Source organism: Verticillium alfalfae, genomic scaffold (genome assembly GCF_000150825.1).
Source record: "Verticillium alfalfae VaMs.102 supercont1.1 genomic scaffold, whole genome shotgun sequence".
Classification (NCBI taxonomy): Eukaryota; Fungi; Ascomycota; class Sordariomycetes; order Glomerellales; family Plectosphaerellaceae; genus Verticillium; species Verticillium alfalfae.
Window position 1 is genome coordinate 1323746 of NW_003315038.1, and position 725 is coordinate 1324470.

Sequence of the window (725 nt, forward strand, 5' to 3'; positions counted from 1 at the left end):
GCCTCTCCCTCGCTTCCCTGCTTCACGGATGTTTACTCACCTATCGTTCATCTTGTCCCAGATTATCAAGTACCGTTCTTCACTTGAACCTCGAGCAGGCTCACCTACTTGCCCACCGGCTAATTCTTCATTCACAACTGCTTCGTGATTCTGCCCATCACTCAAGAGTTCCGTGAGCTCACACACTGTCTTCTCAGTCTACCACTTGTATCGCGAAACTGCCCCCCTGCTATTTTGGCACCTCAGACGATCGTTGTCTGGCACAAAACACCCTTCATCGAACAACTCGAGCCAAGCTTGAGTCACTCATCTCGCTTCGAGCCCAGCCTCAGCGAATCACCTTGACTTGACGTCTCTTTATAAGTCCTCGGACCTTTGCACACGCCTACCAGCACCACAAGACACTAAACACCGTTCACCACCACAATGAAGACTACCGCCATCCTCTGCGCTGCCCTGGCCACCACGGCCTTGGCCCAGCCTCATTTCAACGGCAACAAGCGCCGTCACGTCCACAACAAGCATGCCAAGCGCGCCCTGGTCACCGAATGGGTCACGGAGACCGCCTACGTTACTGAGTACTATGATGCGACCAGCACCGTCTGGGTCACCCCCGGCGTCGAGTCTGAGGAGCCTGAGCCTTCCAACACCAAGGACGCCCAGTTCTTCGAGCCCGAGAAGCCTACTGTAGCTCAGCCCACCACCACCGCCGCGCCGCCTGCTCC

General features: G+C 56.3%; 1 protein-coding gene across 1 annotated transcript in view; it reads right to left on the reverse strand.

Annotated features, from left to right (window-relative positions):
* Positions 1–51, reverse strand: part of VDBG_00406 (predicted protein) — a gene marked incomplete at both ends in the record, with an annotated part of 1550 nt that extends 1499 nt beyond the window's left edge. Inside the window, one exon of the mRNA XM_003008679.1 lies at positions 41–51. Coding sequence (XP_003008725.1) covers positions 41–51 — 11 coding nt within the window. The remainder of the gene's footprint in view (positions 1–40) is intronic.
* Between the last annotated feature and the right edge of the window lie 674 nt (positions 52–725).